Source organism: Lissotriton helveticus, chromosome 7 (genome assembly GCF_964261635.1).
Source record: "Lissotriton helveticus chromosome 7, aLisHel1.1, whole genome shotgun sequence".
NCBI lineage: Eukaryota > Metazoa > Chordata > Amphibia > Caudata > Salamandridae > Lissotriton > Lissotriton helveticus.
This window is the reverse complement of record NC_136068.1, coordinates 1,910,567,858-1,910,588,735: the sequence shown is the minus strand read 5'-3', so window position 1 is coordinate 1,910,588,735 and position 20,878 is coordinate 1,910,567,858. Positions and strand designations below refer to the sequence as shown.

General features: G+C 41.9%; 1 protein-coding gene across 1 annotated transcript in view; it reads left to right on the top strand.

The window, feature by feature from the left end:
* The window catches only part of LOC144767864 (transient receptor potential cation channel subfamily V member 6-like), a 155,691-nt gene that overhangs the window by 81,157 nt on the left and 53,656 nt on the right, over positions 1-20,878 (top strand). The window contains exons 3-4 of the mRNA XM_078651222.1: positions 7,918-8,040; positions 12,796-12,936. Of these exons, the coding sequence (XP_078507348.1) occupies positions 7,918-8,040; positions 12,796-12,936 (264 nt within the window). The remainder of the gene's footprint in view (positions 1-7,917; positions 8,041-12,795; positions 12,937-20,878) is intronic.

Genomic DNA, 20,878 nt, shown 5'->3' with positions numbered 1-20,878 from the left:
GATTTTTAATCAATATCAAGCAAAATTAACTTTTATAAAGGTACCCTTTAAATACCTGAACTGTCAGAAAGCTAATTAGCATAAATCTCTGCCAGCCTGTACCCAGCCTTGAACAGATGTGAAATGAATCCCAGAAGCAAATATGAGGATGACCTCAATGAGCCGAGATTGCTCCCATGGCCTCCCCAGAATATGCAGGGAGGGGGCAAGGGTCATCCTTTTGACACTACAGTGTGAAATCCTGCTTGGCAGGGTGGTTGAACCACATGTAACACTCGGGGAACACTTATAGTGAGAGAACAGGTTGCCAAGACAATTCTTGTCGATCTACTGTTAGGTTGCTGGCGGACCCTGCTTTTGACTTACTACACGTCTGTCTCTGTATTAGGTGTTGGTACAGTGCCTGCTGCAAACTGGACATTAGTGTTCTATGTGCAAGGACACTAGAATTTTAATAGTACTCTCTTCACACACACCAAGCCCTCAGAGGCCAGGTTTAGTGTGGCTAAAGAATTTTGCAATCTTTGAAAAGCCCTGACATATGGCATTTGAGGCCTGTTTAGAGAACGGCAAACCGGTATTGCTGGAAAAGTGAATAGAATTATGCCTGGGAACCCTTACCCTTTTGGTTAGTGCGGGCCAGGAGTCATTCTCAAGCACTAGCTAGTGCCAGGCATAAATGTGGCATCTCCAGGGACCTACTTCAGAACACTTTCTGAGCCTGCTGTTGAACAGAAGAGGACTGGACCCATTGCCCGTGACCTGAAAGGACCCCTACATGACTCTACCTGCCCCCCCTGGTACCGCGGACAAACATGTGGACTCCAAGGTTCTGTTAGCAGACCTCCTGGGTGGAGGTGCTACATTCACACCGTAGTGTTGCCATTTACCAAGGTTTCATGGACCCCTTTACATGATAGGAAATAGACCCTAGGCACTTTCTGAACTGTGAAATACAGCAATATTTCGGGTTCAGTAAGCTCATGAGCCCTCTGACCCCGGTGCACTGCACCTGCAGCACAAGTGGAAGCAGGAGAATCGTGGCTATTGTTTTAAAGTAGATTACTAGAGTTTCAGGTACACATTTGAAGGTTACAGAACTGCCCTCATGCGGAAGAGCCGTTGCCCGAGGCAGCCCGCTTCATGCGGTCCCGCAGGAGGCTGAAGCTTTCCATGAAGATGGTTTTCCTTGAAGATGATATTTTCCACGTGAAGCTTAGACAACCCTTCAGGATTATATTTCATGTTTTTATCTCCAGTGTGGTCCCTTATGGTCCTAATCATCACAAGATGTTTTTTTAAAAGATTTAAGCAAGTGATATATTTTGTGATGAACTCTTTGTTTTTTTTTGATGAACATTGAGAAAGGTTCTCAGGCACTTTGAGGACCAAATGTAAATGTTAGTTCTTTTCCAGCACACATTCTGTGCATTTATAATTATTTGAATTGATCCTTGAAAGACAAACTTGGTTACTATATATTGACTAATCTGAGTTCTGTAGAAAAAGTGTGAAAAGGGGAAGCCTTCTCATCTGCTGAACAATGTAATTCTGTCGAGGAGTCTGGTCTGATTCCTGAATCTGTCTTGGGAGCATCCACTGGTACTCACAACATGTCAAACCGAACGCTTTGATCCTCTAGACATCTCTTTCTAGTGCTTGTGTTCACAGGTGCGCTTGGCGGCTGGGATAACATTTAGGGGATGGTGGACACTTGTGCAGAAGCCTTTTCTGCTCTTCCTTCCTAGCAGTTCAGTTATGCTCCTCCTCTGGTTTTTCACCCTGAGTTGTCAGATCTCTGATTAAAACAGGGGTTTCCTTTTTTGTCCCTATATTCTGAATCCTCTTCCAGAGATTACTCTTCTCTGCACCCTATGGTGCTTTGAAAGAGCCATCAGGGAGTTCCGGTCCTCCATGGTTTTCTTCGATTTGCTCTTAGTTACATTTAAAAATGGGTATTTTGGGAAGAAATGGGATGACCGTCTCCTTAGGGGATGAATCCATCATGCAGTATCGAAGACACGTCTTGGTTTTAAGTCGATTGTCCATCCACCGGCTGCATCATGCGCAGAGAGTAGGAGCGTGTCCTCGTCTGATTTTTGTGAAGTGATAAAGTGGGACTGTCCGCGCATATTGATAGTGTAGGACAAGGTTCATTTTAAATCCTTAGAGATGATCTTAGAGCAGAATAACCTCAGTGCTGCTGCTCTGTAGTCCTTCTATTCTAATATATTGAATACAGAGGGTTATGTCTATAGCTTACTCTGTGTGCTCTGTAAGTTTGGTCTGCTCCTGTGCACTGTGACGAGGAAGAGGAATACGTGTAATGCCAGCATTATTTCCTGGAGAAAACCAAAAAAGGGAAGCGTGAAGTACTTGAAATAATCTCAGTCTCTGGTTATTACTCAGGTCCACATTCCACTTCATCATTTCTTTTGCCCACCATGTCAGCTCAGAAAGGAATCAGCCTTGGTCCTGCTCCAATAGAAACAGTTCAACAGTACAGACCAATCTGTCGGCCTGGGCCCCCATGAACCAGAACACAGGTACCGCCAGACTGGATTCAGCCTATGTGGGCCTCCGTAGAGTGAAGCTTGGTTCCACTGGCACAGTGCTTCTAAAGGTCACTACAACTGCTTAGGGCAACCAAAGTTTTGCAAATGGGCCACCTATAAGGAGTGGACACCCCTTGAATTCAGCGCCTTCAGAATTGGGATATTGCATAATTGCACTAGGATGTAGAAGTGGATCTGTGAAATATAATTTATAGCAGCTTGTTTGCAGAAGATACATTTTAAAATGAAAGGATGTAGATGTGTAGGAAATCTTCCTTTTCTGCAAGGTAACCCCAGATTTTTTGCCTTTTGCTGCGCCCTATATTTTTTCTGGCTTTAGAACTCTGTGCAATGTACTCCTGCTAACCAGCAATAAAGGGCCTTTGTTTGCCCTTTAAACATGGATGTGTTGGCTTTATCCAAATTGGCACAATCAACTTGCTTATAATTACCTAGTGTATGCTGCAGAAAGTGCTGCCAGGGTCTAGAAGTTAAATGCCACTAGTTGACTGTAGCACGTATTGAGCCGTCCACTGTAGTTGTAAGGCAAACATTGCTTCAGGTCTATCCTGTGCTGCCTGATAGTAACAGTGCAAAACATGCACTGCGACCCACCAAAATAAACCTTTTTTGACAGCAAAAACACTCCCTTTTAAATATTAGTATGTAACCCCTATGTAAACCTTGTAGCCCACAAGGTAAGGTGCATGGTATTTAAAAGTGAGACATGTTTAAAATTAATTTTCCTTTGCCCCTACAGTGACCAGGGATAACAACCATATTCACTGTTGTAGGCCTAGCTGTCCTAAATAGAAAATCAGAGTACAGATTAAAATAATGGTACTGTTTTTCAGAAATGGGGCCAGCTAGAAAATAATAAAATCCACATTTTAATAGGTATTGAAAATCCAATTTAATGGTGAGGTTGGGTGCTTTTTAATCCGTGTTAAGCAAAATGTACTTTTATAAAGTTACCCTTTAAATAACTGAACTGTAAGAAAGTGAATTAACATAAATCTCTGCCAGCTCCCAGCCTGTGCCCAGCCTTGAACTGATGTGAAATGACTCCCAGAAGCAAATATTAAGATGACCTGAATGGTCAGAGATTGCTCCCATGGACTCCCCGGAATATGCAAGGAGGAGGTAGTGGGCATCCTTTTGACACTACACTATAAAATCCTGCTTGGCAGGTTGGTTGAACCACATGTAACACTTAGGTAACACTTTAAAGTGAGAGAACATGTTGCCAAGACAATTCTTGTATATCTACTGTTGGGTTGCTGGAGGACCCTGCTTTTTACTTACCAGACATCTGTCTCTGTATTTGTTGTTGGTACAGTGCCTGCTGCACACTGGACATTAGTGTTATATGTGCAAGGACACCAGAATTGCAATAGTACTGTCTCCACACATACCCATCCCTCAGAGCCCAAGTTTAGTGCGACCGAAGAAATTGCCATCTTTGAAAAGCCCTGACATATGGCATTTTGGACATGTTTGGAGAAAGGCAAATGGGTACTGCTGGAAAAGTGAGTAGAATTATCCTTGGGAACCCTTACCCCATCGGTTAGTGTGTGGCCAGGACTCATTCTCAACCACTAGCTAGTTCCAGGCATAAATTTTGCATCTCCAGGAACCTACTTCAGAATACTTTGTGAACCTGCAGATGTACAGAAGAGGACTGGACCCATTGCCTGTGACCTGAAAGGAGCCCTGGTTGACTCTTCCTGCTCCCCCTGGTACCACGGACAAACGTGTGGACTCCAAGGTTAGCGGACCTCCTGGATGGCTAGAGGGAGACAAAAAACTGCACTAAGTCTTTTCCCAGAAGTGTATATATATATATATATATATATATATATATATATATATAAAAAAATACATATATTATATATATGTATATGTGTGTGTTTCAGTGTGTGTGGTGTAAAAATACACTGCAACCCATATATGACATTTAAACTTTTATGCTGTAGGTGCATTTAGGCACAATTTATAATCAACTTATAGGGTAGGCCTTGCGTTCTGATTCCTACTCCCTAACTCCTTCTGAAAGAACAGAACTAACTCAAGGACTCAATGACTGCTGACTCCTGCGGGAACCCAGGGACTGTAGCTGCTCTCCTAGGGTGATGTGGCTGACCTTCTGCATGCCTGCTTCAGGGACACAAAAAAAAACGACTCCTACTCCTGACTTTAATGTGGCCTAATTGACCACAGTAGAATGGACCATACAAGAGATGTAGCTGGAGAGAAACCTGGTGCCCATACATCTGCCCTGGGGAGTTGGGGGCTGCAGGACCGGCCGTGGAAACATTTCCAGCACGTGAGAAAATTTGTGACCTGGGTATTTTTTTCACCTCAGAGGGCAAGGCAAGGTGCTGAGTCTTGTCCAGTGAATTGGCACCCATGGCGTGCAAGAAAACCAGGTTTGTCCCAGTTTGACTCACTAAGAGCATTTTGCAATGCTGAAAACCTCTTCACTGTGACCTCACTGCATAGGGTTCTGGCCTAATTGAGCCCTGTCTCGCTACTGCTTCCTGTCTTGTGCCACTGGATTATGTTTACTACCAAAAAACGGAATAAAGGCTTGATTTTGAGTTTCGCGGACAGGCACTCCATCACAAATGTGACAGAAATTCCATCCACCCTCTCACAAGTGCATCATATCCTAATGGCCTTGCTCTATGGCAGACAGAATATCCACCACATTTGTGACGCAGGACCCGATTCACAGAACTAACTTAAGACAAAATCCTAAACTTACTACCATTTTCGTATTCACTTAAGGCACTTACTCATTTTGGTATTCACAGAAGTTAGGACACTTAACTTTAGGACTCCTAAATGCCTTCTGTTAATACCGAAAGTCTTTAAAATTAGGATTTTTCTCAATTTAGTAGTAGTAAAGTTAGGACTCCTAACTGTAGGACTCCTAAATGCCTTCTGTGAATACAGAAAGTCTTAAAATTAGGATTTTTATCAGTTTAGTAGTAGTAAAGTTGGGAAAAATCCTAATTTTAAGACTTTCGATATTCACAGAAGGCATTTAGGAGTCCTAAAGTTAGGAGTCCTAACTTTACTACTCCTAAATTGAGAAAAATCCTAACTTTAAGACTTTCGGTATTCACAGAAGGCATTTAGGAGTCCTAAAGTTAGGACTCCTAACTTCTATGAATACCGAAATGAGTAAGTGTCTTCTGTGAATACCAAAATGAGTAAGTGTCTTCTGTGAATACCAAAATGAGTAAGTACCTTCTATGAATACGAAAATGGTATTAAGTTTAGGATTTTGTCTTAAGTTAGTTCTGTGAGTCGGGCCCGGAGTGCCCATCCACCGAACTCTAAATCAATCCCTAAGTCTAAAAGTAAAATCTTGGACTGAGATGAAGTAGCAAATCTATCCTACCCAAAAAGCACTAGGGAAGGTTGTGAAATCTACATTTTGTCAAGCTTGGAGCTTTTGATATCAAAGCCAGCAGCTTCAGCAGTGCTCCAAGTATCCAGCTTGCAGGAAACCTCGTCAAATGCAGCATTGGATTTTGTTACCTTGGAAGATTTTGCTTTTTATTTCAGAGACTTAGTCTGAAAGGTAACAATGTTGAGGTTGATTTACAGATGGAGAGTACTCCTTCTGGATGGTGGAGGACATTGCCTCAGTGATCCCGAGGAAGCTCTGCTTACCAAATCTAGTTGCCTGAGGCCTCGAGGAGAACTTTTAACATTGAGAGTAATCTCCATCATGGGTGAAAACAAATAGTATTAAGTAAAATTCAACTAACTAAACATAAAAAAATAAAAAATATTAAAAGAAAGAATATCACTAAAATCTTGTCAAACACAATATATACATTTATTTAAATATATATTCAACATGGATAACGATTACAATTGAATTTTCACAACATATCACGTCAATAATATGAAAAATAAATATCAGTGCAAAAATATTAAGATACATAAATAAAAAATAGTTACACAAAACTTAAAATAAGCATTAAAGTTTAAAACAACTTTAATTTAAAAAGTATAGCAAAATAGACACACATTTATAAACTTGGTTCAGCATATTAAAACACTTATTTCATATGTTTCCTTAATTAATAATTAATAAATACATTGAAAAATAATAAAAATGTATGTTTTAAACAATTTCAATCCTATGTATATTTAACATGACTAAAATAATACAAGTATAAATACTTTTTATCACAAATAATAATTGTTAAATTTTTTCCAAACAGATAATATTCATAAAACATCCATAAAATATTGTTACTAATTTTTATATTTAAGAAAGAAATGAACCAATAATCGGCATTATTTAAATATTTAAAAATATGAATGTTTGAATGCACTTTCTGCCCTAATCCCTTGCCAGCCCAGAAGTAGTTTTTTGCCACTGAAGCAAATTTGAACCTTACCTCTTCTTTTCTCAATCTAGGAGTGCTATGTGAATTGTTAAATACACGCTGTATCCTGCTGAGTACGGTTATTTTCTCTAAAGGGCATGGTTCTGGGTATACGTTTATCAGACGTAGGGTTTACTCCACACGTTTAAAAAGCCTGGGCCACCCTGCTTTAGAAGCTGCCCACCTTTCCACCCCACTGAAAGCACTGCAGCAGATGACTATCTGTGGAGGTTCAGATGGACTCTTGTGCAGCCAGTGTTTATTCTCCAAACCTCTCTATTCCTGGGGATAATCTGATGTCATTGTGTCATTCTTTCTGATAGCAGCACACAAATGGCAAAGCTCTGGTAGTTTGTAAGTATGAGCGGAATTTGCAAATTCGCGGTATGTTAATTTGCGCGAATTCGCGGTCCGCGAAACCTGCAAATAATTTTTTTGGGGTGTTTGCGGGGCTTTTTGCGTGTTTGAGTGGCTTTTTGCATGTTTGCGGGGCTTTTGTGTGTTTGCGGGGCTTTTTGCGTGTTTGCGGGGCTTTTTGCGTGTTCGCAGGATTTTTTCAGCGAGGCTACTGCGAGGTTACCCAAGCGGTCATACATGGGCTAGTTGCATGCTCCCGTTGTGCAATTGCGTGTTCGCGTCCGTTTTTGCATGCTCGCGGACAAAAAGGTCTCGCGACCAAGCAAAAAAATCTGCAAGCTTGCGAATTTTTTGACAAATTCGCGCGATTTGCGGAACGCGAATTTGTAAAAAATTTGCAAATTCCTCTAACGGAACGGATTTTACGCCCGTGCTTAGTAGTTTGTTTTTTAGGTTCTGTTTTTTCTGTGTCTATGTTGGTATTTTCATTGTGATTTTAGTTTTAGCCTCCAGTGGCAATTTTGAATCACAGCTGCTTCACTCTAGTCTTATATTCCTGTTTCTCTGTTTTAATAAGTCTTTCTTGATTTCAGGTGCCCTTGGTGAGACAGCTCTCCATGTTGCTGTGCAGTACAATAACTTGGTGGCCGCGGTGACCCTCTTGGACGCAGCCCCTGCCCTCCTCAATAAGCCAATGACATCAAAGTCACATGAAGGTGAGTGCAGTAAGGGATGGTTCCTGAGTTTATAGCCACCGCCAGAATGATTCAAGAAAAGGGGCTGGAGAAACATGAATGGGAATAATGCAATAACTTACCACCCCACACTCCTTGGATAATAAATGTATTGCATGCACAACTAGATCACATGATATCATGTATGAAGTGTGGGCACGGATGGAATATGTCTCCTACATCTGCACCTCAGCTCATGATGACTGTGTTGAACAGAAGCCTGCCTAGGTTTTGTATGATGAGTTGTGTGTGACAGGAAGTCTCATTTATAGAAACTGTAGCCTATTAAACAAAGACTAGTTAAACATAATAATTTAATTATATTTGTCAGTGACTGAACCTCTTCCTTATTATGTATGCAGACTATTAAGTGGAGAAATAATGTACTATTTCCCGAAGTATGTCAGCAAATCCTGATTATTACATTTGTCTTGTGTTCCTCGTTTGAGTGGTTATTTCCTGAAGTGCTACCTCCTACCCACAGGTGAGACAGGATAGACGCTGAGGCAAATGCTGATTACAGGTGTTGCCTATATGCGCTAGTCTATCAGACTGATTTGCCCTCTGCTACAAAAGGTGCATGAACAACACCCACTTATACTCATATTGGCATGAAGAAGACTAAACAAGAGGGTTTAAAGATTGAAAGATCAAAGATTGAAAGATCAAAACATGTTGCTTTACACTTGTAGTCCAGTTGGAAAAGTACAACCAAAGGAAAACTCATTTATCAACACTGATGGAAGTACTTTGAGCTTTAAATTGATGCTGAACACAAGGAGGTATGTTTGAGTAAGGTGACCAAGAAAAGATCTGTGAAGAGTTACGATCTATGCAGAAGGGACAATCACCCAACCCAAATGGTTTGTCATCAGACTACTTGCATGTGTTCAGGAGTGAATTGTGCTATTACTTCATATCTACAATCTATAAAAATAAAAAAGTGAACTTATTGTGAAAGGGAAAGAGTCAGTCAACGAGAAGGGAAGAGCAGTTTAGCATTCTGGTCCTATTCCTTGAATTAAAAAGTGCCTTTTAAGATGAAGCCATGGTATAATTATTCCGGTATAATTTTAAAAAGTTCACAGACAGCAAGTAGTATCTTAAAATAAAACAATTACATTCTAAAAAAATTGTGGACACATTTATAATCAGACCATATCATCTATTATCCAGAGTAAATCTAACTTTACAGACCTGACAGATTTAATTTATTGGAGCAAAGCATTCAACAGATCTTTAGTACTTCTCCAATGAAATTTACTTTTCCTATGCACCCTACTAATGGTTTCCCTACACTCCATTTAGGTTCAATTAATAGAGTTCTGCATCCCGAAAGACAAGCACAGCTAAATAATGTGTTCCATAGATCCTAGGTTAGATTGACAATGCTTGTTATTCCTTCAGTGTTTCCCTCCTACTCCTTTGACCATTGACACGTTGACTGACACAACCATCCAAGCTAAGCAGATGGATTCTGAACCTTCACTCGAACTGGATAGACACCTTCTGGAGAACCTTAATCCTGCTATCATGTACCCACAACATTACATAGTAGGGCTTTGACTGCAGACATTACTCTTCAAATCAATTTTTTAATGAAAGATAAATCTGTCCATTAAATAACATTATTCTGACTTCCATCATGAAAGAGAGCTCAACCTAAAATGTGAACATCAACACTGCAAAGGAATTCAATAATGTTAATTGTGAGGATCTGAAAACAATAGTGTCAGGTTATTTTGGAGAAACTTTTCTGCCTACGTATAAAGGCCGTCCTCATGTGTGGGTTCCAGAGTCAGAGTTGTGGTTAACAGCCTACTGCTTTCACACAGGTAATGCACAAAAGTGTATCCAATCAGGGCTACACACGGCTATCTCATTATTGTTCACTTTAGCTACTGGAATTCTTTCTTATTAACTCTTTTATGTTGCTTGTTCCTTTGTTTCATTTACATTCTTGCAAAATATTTACAATTATATACTTATGTGTGGCTGCACAGAAGCTTCCTTTCCATTTCCTGTGAATAAAAGGAGTCTTTGAGCAGACTGATGTATGTTGAACGTGCCAATGCTTTGGCTCTGTGGTTTCAATATCACCAACATATCAGACGTATGTATGAAATCTTATGGTAACCACTTGTACTTTTATATTTGTGGTACACTTTGTTCACCCTACAGTTGTTTTTCCCACTGGAAGTGTCTCCCTGTGAGCTTTCTCAAGGTCATAAAGCCATTGAAGATGCTTCACCATCCAATGCCACAGTTCATCTAGGATGTAAGCAGGCTACTTCCTCTACTTAAAAACATTCTGCCTATCCTAGTGTCTTGGCCAACTGTAGACCAATTACTCTGCTGTCAGCCTTTGCCAAGATTTTGAAGAAATCAATATTTAATCAGCTTTCAAATTATTTGGACTCTAAAGAGCTTCTGCACCCCAGTCTCTCTGGCTTTTGCAAGCACCAAAACTGCTCCATTGGAAGTCTTTGAACATGTTGAATGTTCGTTGAGCTACGGGAGAAAGCTGGCAAGTATTTTGTTGTATCTTGCTGTGGCATTTGATACTGTGTCACATAATTTGCTTCTTCAACGTCTGCAGTCCTTTGGACTCGGCGACTACTGTTGGTGTAAATCCTTTCGTAAGAGTGGAGGTCAATTGGTGCAGCTAGTCCCTTTGTCCTCAGGCGCAAAGTCTCTTTCAATAGGGGTGCCCCAGGGCATGCGTTGAGCCCTACCCTTTTTAATATCTCTCTGGTGTCTTTTTGGCAAATCCGATGGTGGCTTTTGGAGCTACAGTGATCTCCTATGTGAACGACACACAAATTCTATAACCCACTTTAATAGGGAGTGGATGTGGGTTGCGGTGTATTTAAGGCTTGTCTTAATGCAGTCTTTGAATGAATGTATCACAAGCACCTGTTGTGTAACACAGACAAGACAGAGATCCTTCTATTTGGGCCATTTCATCTTGATAGGTGGTATGACTGATCGCCGAACAGAGCCGTGTCTCCGCCTTCACCTTCAGCAGTATTTAAAAATCTTGAGGTGAAGTTTAACCGTCATTTATCTTCTCAGCTACGAATGTCTGCACTGGGGGAACCTACTTTGGTCTGTTTCAGGCATTAAATAAATCTTCACTTTCTTCCTTTAACTGCCAGGAAGACAGTTGCCTGTGCCTTAATTATGGCGATGTTTTATATCTGGGCATTCTGGATTAGTTGATTAAGAGACTCAAGATTGTGCAGAATACGGCTTCTCAGCTTATTCTAAAACTTCCCTTTAGAGCATCGGTATCTCCTTATTTGAAATGTCTTCACTGGCTACCGGTAAAGAAGCAAATTCTCTACAAGGTTCTGGTGCTGACTCACAGGGCTTTGTTTTAGGTCAGGGCCTCAATGTTTGCTTCTGTCCGAGAGCTGCGCTCATCTCATGAAGGCCTTGGCTGTGGCTCAAAGGGAAAGACAAGTCAGAGTGAGCGGTCACTCTTTCTCTTCTTTGATTGCTCTTGCTTGGAAAAAGCTCCAATTTGAGCTTTGTACCCTAACTACAGAGTCTTTGTTTAGGAAAAAGCTCATTTTGTTCAAGTATAATTAATCATCTCTGATTCATTAGTATTAGGACCAGGATACTCCTCTGGGTAAACGTCGTATACAACGCGGTGTTTACACAGCATGACCTTTACCACGCTGCCATTACAACGCAAGTCATTACTACGACTTGCGCTGGATGGCGCTGTTGGTTAAGGAATATTGTAATTTTATATTCCAACACCTTCCCTACTGTTACGTGGACTGGTGTTGGAATATAAAATTATAATAATCCTCAATCCACGCCCTCCAATTGTAACGACTTACGTTGTAAAATCCGCGATGTAAAGTACAGTGATCAAAATGATCGCGTTGTACTGTCATACATCCCTCCTCTGAGCAGCTGTACGCTTCATAAGACCATGATCATTCATTCATTCAATCAATCAATTATATACAGTGGAGTGAGTGTGTGTGCGCTGACTAACAATTTATATTCCATACATTTAATAGATATAGATGTATTTTGGCTCTGAGTTTTGATTGTCTTAAGTAATGTAGCCTGTGATAAGGTTTCCTTTTAGAGGCATGCACGTAAGTGATCTCTGTGCATATTGTCCCTTTCAGCTTATACATATACCTATCCTACTACAAATGATGAATAAACACTTTGTTTCTATTGCATATTATTTTCATACATGAAGTGCTAGAATACAACAACATTTTGTAAGCAGCCTTGAAAAAGAAGTTCTAGACTGCGAAACATGTATTTGGCGTTTATGAAGTTTTTTGCCTGGATTGAAATCCGAACACATTAAATTCATTCAAGAAATAACATTTGGGAACATTTGATGAATTTGAAGATTGTCAAACACTTTGATTTACTAGCTATTATTTGATTTGTACTGGAGTGCCTCTCCTGCGTTACGCCAGATGGAGGTGTGGAGCTACTGCATCCACCTTCATCAGTAGTTGTGTGCCATCAACATATATGAACAATTGAATCAGAGATGCCCGGGGACTATGTGGATGAGATAAGATGAGCTCCTGCATGCAAGATTATTAACAGCAGTCTACTTTTTGGCAGCCTTTTTGACAAAGCATTGTGTTCCTGTATATTAATCCTCACACTTTCTTCTTATACACAGTCGCACTCTTGGTTTGCTGTAGTTATTGTTAATGTATTGAATGTTTAATTTGTGGCTTTCAGGTCTGACTGCCCTCCACATTGCTGTGGTGAACCAGAACGTGAACATGGTAAAGGAGCTTGTTAAAAGAGGAGCAGACGTGTCGACCCAGCGAGCCACAGGAACCTTCTTCAAATATGGGCACCAAAAACGTTTCTATTTTGGTAAACATTTTCAAATCCTATCATTTTTAAAATCTATTCTTTACTTCCTTTCTAAATTTATTGTGTACGTTTTATTGGTCAGTAGTGCCTTACAAGTTCATGGACCACCTTGCCAGGGGTTACAGTGGGTGCAACAACTGGAGACTGCATTGATGTTAACCCAGATGTTCCTCAGCTCTAACTGGAGTAGGGGAAATCACAACTTTGGTGTGGGCAGGAGCCCCCCCTGTTGTATGGCAGTGATCCTTCTCCACTCGACTTTAAAAGACCTTCATGTCATTTTTAGGATCAGAAATACATTTTTCATCCTATATGAATATAACATTGAAGGTTACTAAAAATGGCTTTATTGAATTTTGTTTTATAAACAATATGATCTGGGTATATTCTGTTATTTTAGCCACACAGCTTGTCTTAGTCCAGTACCTATTTGCTTGCATTTCCTACAACTTAAAGACATTGATCCCAAAAGTCTAGAAGGAATTATATTTGAGGGAGTGCTTGCCCATGCAATTATAATCGAGGTGCTTCTCAGTTGTGCTACCTCTGGTGAAAAGGTCCTTTGATTGATTATTCTTGCAATCAAAGTTTACAAAGTACTGTTGTGGGAGTACTGTATATTGCAGGGGTTCCTTTGTGGAGCTTCTCTTTCCAACACCCTGCCTAGCCATTGATAAAAGATTATGATTGGGTGGCCAGCTGCTCTCAGTAAATCCACTCGATCCTTCTATTTTTTGCAGGGGTGATGTACACGTACTGATGATCTTGTTTTATTTTTTAGTGTATTTAGTATGGCATTGCTTTCTTTTTTCTTTGTACTCATAATATTTTCTATTTATACATAAAAGTGGCTTTGGGCACATCGCAGGCATTAGCAGGTGAAGAACACACGTCCTCATTTTCTTTCAGAAAAATCTTAATGGACGATTTGATTTCATCTCAAAACTGTTATTCTCATATTAGTTTGTCATACATTATCCAATTTCTTTGCATGGGTGCTCCCTTGCCATTGCTGTACAAGCATGACGTGAAAAAAGTGTGGGATCTATTTTGAGACTGCTCCTAGATGAGAGGCATCAATCAAAATGTAGTTTGTTCTAGAGAGACTGTGATTGTGGTGCGAATAGAATGTAAAAACCCCTCCCAGATGTACTAAAAAAATCTCAATCTATGTTTCAAGTACTGAGATTTACATAAATTATGAATTTCTCTGTGTGATCTGGATCAACTGAATTTGCAGGATTGTCTAATGCTCAATCCATGGGACGATTACAATCAATCTTGCTAACTTCATCCCAAATTTTCTTATTTAGTGCAACCCAGAATTCCATGATATCTGCGCTTGTTCCATACATAATAATAGAACATATCTCCACCCCTTCAGTCTATAGTCTTGTGACGAGCAATCCATCATCCTTCAGAGTCAATTTTTTTGGGGAGAGATGGTGAGCAGGTAAAGTGTTCCACCCATTGGTTTCTCTTCAAAACATCTTCCTCAATACCAATGTTGGTGTCCAATAAGAAAGACTAAATTTTCCTTACATTTTTGGCAGTATTGTAGAATGTTCCTTCTTTTCAGAAGGTGAATTATCCTTTTTGTATCGGAAACCCCTTTAATTCATTCATAGGGTGTGGGTTAATATGATCATTCGGAAGGACGTTTTTATAACATCATACCAATCACAAGAGTGATGGAAAGATCAATACAAATGAAATCATGTAGTCATGCAACATATGATTTCTATAACATTTTGATGAACACTTTGGCAAAACATGAATTTATTTCTTATCAGTTCAAATATTTCTTGTCAATTTAGTTTCAGACTATGTGTTTGCAAATAGGGTCTTCAGTGATACAGGTTAATAAAAAAGCATTAGTTTACCTAGGCATGTTACCATCAATTTTGAAGGGCCTACAAAAGACATGTACACATGCCTCAATATTTTTTTTACTGTTAAGAATGTCTTGAGCCGGTTAATAGTATCCTAACAATAATTCTGAACAATGCCTATTTTTGATCCTTCCCACACACCATTTGTTGTCTTCTTCATGTGAGCCAGGATTCGTTTTACAGACCTTGTCAAATTTCACATTATTCGGCTTGTGTGGAGATATCCTGTATGCGTTTACAATTTGGAAGCCCCTGGCGAAGGTTAAGCTAAAAGTATGGAGATCTAAGTCTCCAAAAATGATATGTAAGAATTTACACAATCTTCCGCTCCTTCATGTTGGCCAAACATCCTTATATTTCAGATCTTGTTATGATCTTCTATGTTGATGCCCGCCCTTTGCAGAGGAATATTTTCAATCCCAGTCGGATTGACCTGACTTTGCCGCTTTGAATTGGTATACTCAATCACCTGACTCTTAATTTGCCTTCTGCCGCTCCATTTGCTGGCAATTTCCACCTGCATGAGATGTGGGTTGGTGTGTGTGTGTGTTGTGCTGATGCATGTTAAGCCATAAACCGCATCAGAATCATGTCCATTGTTAAATCTGTCACTTTTTTCTATTACATTGGACAGCCAAGGACACTGCATCTGCATTAGCTCTTATGACACTTTTAGTATATTTTGATTTCCCCATGTGTTCTGCCATTTTCAAATAATGAGTATACTGACATCCCAATTCTAGGGATTTCTGTTATTTGGAAACAAAGGTGTATATGGAAACCGCATGTACAATTCTGACATTCAGAGAACCGTGGAGAGTGTGGTTGTAGTTCATAGCGTATATTTTAGTTGATATATCTCCTTATGGTACACTGCAATAACTAATTATAGTGCTGACCCCGTTTACACAGTTTTCCTGCTGCCTGCATCTGGGGGGGGGGGGGTACAGGGACCCCATTTCCCAGCACCACTAAGTGCCGAGCACGCCGCCCACATCATAAGTTTGCGCCAGGAGGCGCTTTAACATTGGCCAGGGCTACCGCAGCGCCAGGGCCAAGGGTGGACCCGTCTGCACCCTTCCGAGACCGGTCAAGACTTTGCTGGGCCCATTCTCTTGGCCTGCCCTAGGTATTTCTTCATCTCATCACTGTAGCGCCACCGTTTTCCGTATTGTGCATCCCTGACTAGCTGCAGCTTCCCCCAGTGGCTGAGGTTAAGGTAGAAAGGTGTTTGGCCTTACCACTTTTAAACCTGCATCTGCATTAATTACGCGGACTGGAGGGGAGTTGCACTTTAAGTTAGTCTGGTTTTATCACTTGTCAAACTCATAACTGAGTCTTCTAAATTTACTAAATCCTCTGAGGAACACTAGAGCAATACCCCACCAGCCAACTAATTACTTTAAACTGCAAAGAACTAGTCTAATTATGGTCATGGGTAAGGTGACAGCAGGCCCTGGGAGGGCCGCAACACGCACCTCCACCTCAGTGGCCACCATAGATTAGTTCCTCCAGCGTGCTGCAGCCGCCCTGAACAAGAAGTTCGAGCTGGTTGATCGGCATCTCTCTAGATCTCCTGTGACTGCCCCACCCATATGCACGCTGACACACCCGTGTCACTGGTCAGCACTGGAGACAATTCCCCCTTTTCTCAGAACAACACTGAGCTGAGCTGCACGATCATAGCGGACATTTTGTTATTCCACAGCCTGATGGCTACCCCTTTCCCCGGCCATCATTATTAACAACCACGGGGTATTGAAGTTAGCTCGACTCAAGGGCAAGTGGCACCGGTGTCTACCCCTAGCAAGCATATGGTAACATCAAAAGTACCCAGGCAAGGGAGCCTATTAACGGTTGAACCGGGTGGTGTCGGGGCAGGGACAGGCACCAAGAGGAAATCACAAACAACGGGGGCAAAGCAAAAAAATCAAAACTTGACTTGCGCCCCACAAAGGCCCTACTATCTCGCCAACATTGTCCAAGGTAGATTTGATGGGTGCACTGGAATCCTTCCAGACAACATTGAAGGGTGTGTTCGACTCAAAACTAGCCCCAATTATCTGTCGTCTGGCATCGATTGAAAAGAGTCTGTCGGACCTTAACTGCCACGCTCCCCCTACTTCAACTGGAGGGCCAGTTGTCTGACCATGGCAAAGCACTCTATCAGATACCTCCCACTTGGACAGCTTTCCCAAAATTTTTAGGGGTCAGCCAAGGCGTGATCAAAAAGGTGTACAAAGTTCCCCAAGGGGTGAGTTCACTACGGGAAGGGAAAGAAAGAAGCCGCTCTCTCTAGGGAAGATAGCAATTAGCAGCAGGGAATCAAGTGAACCCTTAACGGAATAAAGGATGCCTCACACAATTAAAAGGCTGGACAACAGTAGCCATCCGACCTAATGACTGTATTGTGTCATCATTGGCCTCCTGCTCCAACGACAAGCTGGCGGTGCAATGCCTGCCGGGTAGCACGTAGTGCTACTCTTTTGGCGGAGTTCTTTTATTCCTGGCCAATGGGTGCATGCGTGTGAGGGACCTAGGGAGTGCAATTGTGAGCGTGAGTGAGAGTTTAAAATAAGTCAGTAGAGTCCATTAGGACAACTTTAATGGTGTGGCTCACTGCTTAGTTAAAATTGGTAAAGGGAGGGGTAGCGAAGCGCAACAAGAAAGGTAATGTGGCCTCGTTCAACCCTCGCCTATGGTGTGGTCGACATGTTTCATGCCAGTAATGGCAATTCTTCAGGACCTCTAGTAGCTCATCAATTAGTGCAAAGTCTCCACCTAATTGAAGAAACTTTCATATACAACCTCAGCCAAGGCCCCAGGAGACACAAGTATCAGAAAATCATCCGGCACCTACCCAGACTGGAAATCCTAACCCAAGACGCGGATTGACTTTGAAACCCCAGCTCCAGGAAGGGATCCACCAAACAGGGGCACAACCAGAGGGTGGGGAGAAGTCCATACTCTGCGTCTCCCGGTTATTCATTTGCCAGCAGAATCTTCACCTTATGCTGTGGTAAATGGGTACGTGCCAACTCTTGCACAGGGCATGAAGGAGGATTTTCCCCATTAAAGAACAAAGTCCTACACTGGTTATGGTATGATACTTTGCTAGGAATAAGGGTGGAGAAAAATATCAACATGGTGCGAAGAGTGAGTTGGATTAGTAGCTCACACAAATCATACACTGGGGAGTGTGTCATCGTAAATTTCAACAGGCCTCATTTAGCAGAGAGAAACTTGTTTGCAGACCCATATGTCGGCCTCTCTTGTTCCAAGTCGACCATTGTGGCCTTACCACTTGGGTTTTTCTATAAACCAGACCCAGTAGGATGTAACCATAATAACTTTGCCGACATTGTCCCTTTTGATGGCCCTATGCAGAGAACTTTAACCACCAGGGACATTCATTCAAATTTGCCCCCACCCTTGGTCTATCCTGATTGGATGCCCATGCCTCAGCAGGTTCTCGGTTAGCGACCCTTGGAGGTGTTTAATAGATATACCTCCCTGACTACACTGAATGATTGTGATTGACTGGGTTGCTTACCACTGATGGACACAATGAATCTTGCAACACATCAGGACTCTTCAGGGCAAAGCTATGGGGGGTTTGCGGGTATTAGATCATAATGTTATATTATGGAATGTTGCAGGGTTGGCTAACAACTTTTCTGACCTATTGTGGACCGTATATGTGAAACTATTTTCTGTGATTGGTTTGCAAGAAACATGCTTGGTAGATTGTAGTCTATTTTTGGAGGGTTACTAGTTATTTTTGTGTTCCGGCCTCCCCATCTACAGCGGGCAGACCCACGGGTGGTTTGGTTATTTATATTGCAGTAGTTGTAGATTGCCATATACAGGTTCTGCCTCCACCGAGCCCATGCAAATAACCCTTGATGCTAAAAAATGGATTCAACAAATTGTGCCTCAACAACTTTTATAACTCTGTATCAAATCCTAATGGAGAGTGTAACACCACCCTGTTGGGTTCTTTTCTAAGGCAACTCTGTACCGATGAACCTCAAAATTTCACGATTGCAGGGGTCTTTAACATACATCTTTGTGGAGAGTTGAGAGTGTCAAGATTGGCCGACCTACGTTGCCCGCTTGTGAGGGGAATCCGGTTTGAACACTCTGCACAGGGGGATGTTATGAACACCCTCGTAGCTGCAATTGACTTAATGTCCCTTATGGCACTAATTGAACCTCATGGTAAGGCAGCCACTTCTTACAAAGGCAGAGGTGGCGGCACAATGATCGATTATATATTAATTTTGTCGCACTTACAATCCTTCTTTCATGGATTTGTTATACAAGACCGTGCCTTTAGTGACCACAATCCCTTGTGTGCTGAACTTTGTGGGCCATTATTATCACATAAAAGGGGAGTTGAGCAAAAGGGGGCAATGATACCAACAGATGGTAGAAGAAGGCTTAAGTGGACACAGATCGCCCCGGGCGCCTTCTATAAAACGGTTACAGTATCAAGCGCCACCGAACTAAGTATTTGTATCTCACTGCACACATCTCCGGGGGAGGTCATTAACTTTTTCAACACTATTTCTGTTAGAGGAAGTGAGCTCTTAAGCGTTCCAGCACGCAGAATTATGTTCCAGACCCCAATATGGTTTGATTCTTCCTGCTCGCTGGCAGCAAGGAAGTTGCGGGATGCTCTTAACAGGAGCCCTAGAAATCAGACCCTGGTCAGAGCATGTCGCAAAGACTACAATCTGAAATTGGCTAAGCGCAAGTCTGCTCTAAAGGGGGAAGCATTGAGGGAGCTGACTGAGGCAACCACACTCAGAAATAGCTGTAGAGTTTGGAATATTATTAATAGCCCCTTTTTAGAGCACGCAGAAAGCAATGCAATAGGTGCACACATCACCAAGGATGAATGGGTGCTCAATTTTGAAACTATGTGTGAGAGTCCGCCAAAGCTGATCCCTCAGCCAGACCGTGAGGTAGCTACCCCCGCATTGATCTCAGAGGTGGGGGAAGTTGAGGAGAGAATTGCTAGGCTTACAAGCAGTAAGGCTCCAGGAACTGAAGGCATTCTCCCGAACCTCTTTACATCCGACCCCTCTTTCTGGGCCCCGGTACTTGCGGCCGTATTGAATGCGACGGCAAGGACCGGAGGCCCTGAGTCTTGGGCTACATCGACCATTGTGCCAGTTTTTAAAAAGGGTGACCGGGATAGCACACACGGCAACAGACAGATATCGTTATTGGACTCCGTTGTCCAGGTGGTGGGCCGTGTGCTTCTAGATAGGCTGATTAGCTGGGCTGAGGAACATGATATTTTAGCTAACGTAGAGTATGGTTTGCGTCCAGGCAGTTCCACAGTGGCCCAGTGCCTCAACCTCACAATGATTCTCAGTAAATACACGGTTACACACCCCGGCACTACTTATCTAATTTTCATGGACTTAATTTACGCTTTTGATCGTGTTAATAGGACCAAATTGTGGCAGTCCATGAAAGACTTAGAGGTAGACAACAACATCGTCCTCGTCCTAGAAGACCTCCACCGTGCAACCAAGGCCACCGTTAGATTCTCACTTGACCTAGGTGTATCACAGAATTTTTATTTGAAAAGGGGTGTACGCCAATGGAGCATTTTGTCCTCTTTTTCATTCAATGTTCATATTAATGATTTAGATAAAGCCCTTCTAGCAACAGGGGTCACCTTCCCGCACGTAGGCCGACTTGGACTCCCCCTCATATCTAGGACCGCTTGGGGGGTACCAACCCTACTTGATGCCTTTTCCGCCTTTATGGCGGATCGGGACAAATCCAATAACGCCTCAAAGCCCTATGTCATGCAAGTGGGGAGATGCTCAAAATTTTTTCTAGTTCAGGGTAAGTTTGCCCAAGGTTACCCGCACGGACGTTTTTTCATATTTGTGGGTTGTATTAGATGCCCATTTGAAATGGGGCCCACTAAAACAAAGAAAGAAGGGCGACCTGGTGGGGGTGATTGTGGGCATTTTGCTTCTAAGCTGGGAAACAGACCGATAGCAGCACTGCTGAGGATTTATCAA